The following is a 2,014-nucleotide window of genomic DNA, read 5'->3' as shown; positions in this document are numbered from 1 at the left end:
ACAAATTAAATAAACAAGATACTTAAAATAATGGATACATAAGCCATACTCTTCTCCAATTTCTTATTTTTCATTTTAAATTTAATATATTTTACTCTTAAATACAACGTAGTAACTTATCTTTCTCATAAAAGAAAACTCGGTAGGAAACATTTGTTTTCCATTTATGTATCTCTCTACCCAACAATAAGAAACATATTATGCCAGAGACAGATAAGATAGCGAAGAATACATATTATAACAGGAGAAACAGTACAAGATAGTCTCTACACCATTAAAGAATAATACATTTGCCAAGCTCATCAGTTCAATGATTGGCCTCAACAATGCAGATAGTACTTCATGCCAATAATTATAACAATGGGGAAGCATTGTTTACATTTTATGGGCTTCAAGGAAGGGAAAAGAATAAGAAGGCGACTCTAAATATTCACTCCAATTATCCTCCATTAATATCAATAACTCTGCAAGCAAATATGTGTTCCACTTTGTCTCCAATCTAGCATTAAAGTCTGCCACAAATCCACTTTTGAGACTTTCACAATATTGTAAATATTTTGCCAATTGTTGTCTATTTGAATAATCAGCAATATTATCATTGTTAGATGACTGAGATGGGTATAAACCTGCACTTAACCTGAAATACTCGGCCATTCCTTCCATTAAAGAAATTGAAGCTTCTCCACGTCCATCCCATAACCAAACACGTCCCATTTCTCTGTAAATCAAACCCATGATTTCTCTTTCCAAATCTCCAACATAATCTGCAATATATTCATCACTGATATGAATAACATTCTTCTCACTCACTGCAATTTTTGTGTAGTTGTCTATAGACAATACTATTTGGCTAATTTTTTTCCTTGGGTATTTTGGATTTGAATAGAGAACATTCTGTATGAAATCACTGGCCTGTTTTACAAGAATGAGAGCTTTATCCTCTCCAATGAAGAACTCAAACAGCTTTCCTCCTGTTCTTGTTTTTGCTGTGTTAATGACGATTATGTCCACTGCTTTTGCAGCACTTTTGTACTCTGCCCACATTGCTAGAATTGCTATGGCTGAGAATAGAAGAGTTCGCTTCCATATTGATTTGGAGGATACCATCATCTTCATGTTGGTGGGTTTTTCATGGCCTCCTGTGAAAGCTTGGATTGAATCCATTTATTTTTTGGCTTTCAAGGTTGAGTTGTTGAAAAACAAAATGGAAGAAGCCCTTAAAAACATCTGACAGAGACCCAAATGTGAGTCACAAGCACATGCGATAGTGGGTCCAACCATGTGGATCGATCCACTGATGCCATGTACATTCAACTCTCTGATATCTAATCCCTCGCAATGAATGGTCCACATAACATTTAAAATTTGAATATAATCAAACGAAGATTACATACTGTGAAATTTAGCTTAGTTTTGTGCTGTATTATATCAATCAAGTTGAAGTTTTTGTATATGACGTGTTTTGTCTAATTGTCAACAATTATATATATATAAGGGTTAGCAATGGTAGTCCACATTTTATATTATATTATGGGGATATGTAACTCTATTATATTCATGTTTGTGAACATGTGTAATTCGGTTCTATATCTTATATGAGAATTCCATTCTATTTAATATTTTTTAGGGGGATGTTATTGAACTCAAAAAAAATAAAATAGTTTGCATTCTTTTGTTCAATTGCCCCTACTTATCTCCTCTTGACTTGAATAACTTATACCATTTAACCACTTATGTGATCCTCTAGTTTGAATTCCTTTAAATAGTTATCTCATCTACTTTGAATGTCTTAATCTACTTTTGTAGAGAAAACACTAGCATATTTATTTAACTTGAATAAATATCATTTGTGTCTTCTCTGTAGTGCCTGCCCCTAAGTCGCATTTCTGTCATCCTTGCCAAACTCTTTTAGGCCAATTTTATGTTTGATGATTAGTATTATTATGTTAGAGATTATGAGATGTTGGTTTACACTCAGTTTATTATATGATGAGATTACTTGGTACTCTATATT

The 2,014-nt window shown here is 32.9% G+C and overlaps 1 protein-coding gene across 1 annotated transcript; it reads right to left on the bottom strand.

Annotated features, from left to right (window-relative positions):
* Positions 1-375: 375 nt before the first annotated feature.
* Positions 376-1,164, bottom strand: LOC149549472 (uncharacterized). Its single transcript, XM_089794325.1, has one exon. The coding sequence runs from the start codon at positions 1,162-1,164 to the stop codon at positions 376-378; it is 789 nt and encodes a 262-aa protein (XP_089650451.1).
* Positions 1,165-2,014: the final 850 nt, after the last annotated feature.

The sequence above is a fragment of the Cupressus sempervirens genome, chromosome 7 (genome assembly GCF_028749045.1).
Source record: "Cupressus sempervirens isolate cs-2001-9-10 chromosome 7, ASM2874904v1, whole genome shotgun sequence".
NCBI lineage: Eukaryota > Viridiplantae > Streptophyta > Pinopsida > Cupressales > Cupressaceae > Cupressus > Cupressus sempervirens.
The sequence above is the reverse complement of the archived record's forward strand: the minus strand, read 5'-3'. Positions and strand labels throughout refer to the sequence as shown.

What these genes read in the sequence shown, in the direction of transcription:
- LOC149549472 (XM_089794325.1), bottom strand. Translation starts at nt 1,164, where the DNA reads ATGGATTCAATCCAAGCTTTCACAGGAGGCCATGAAAAACCCACCAAC.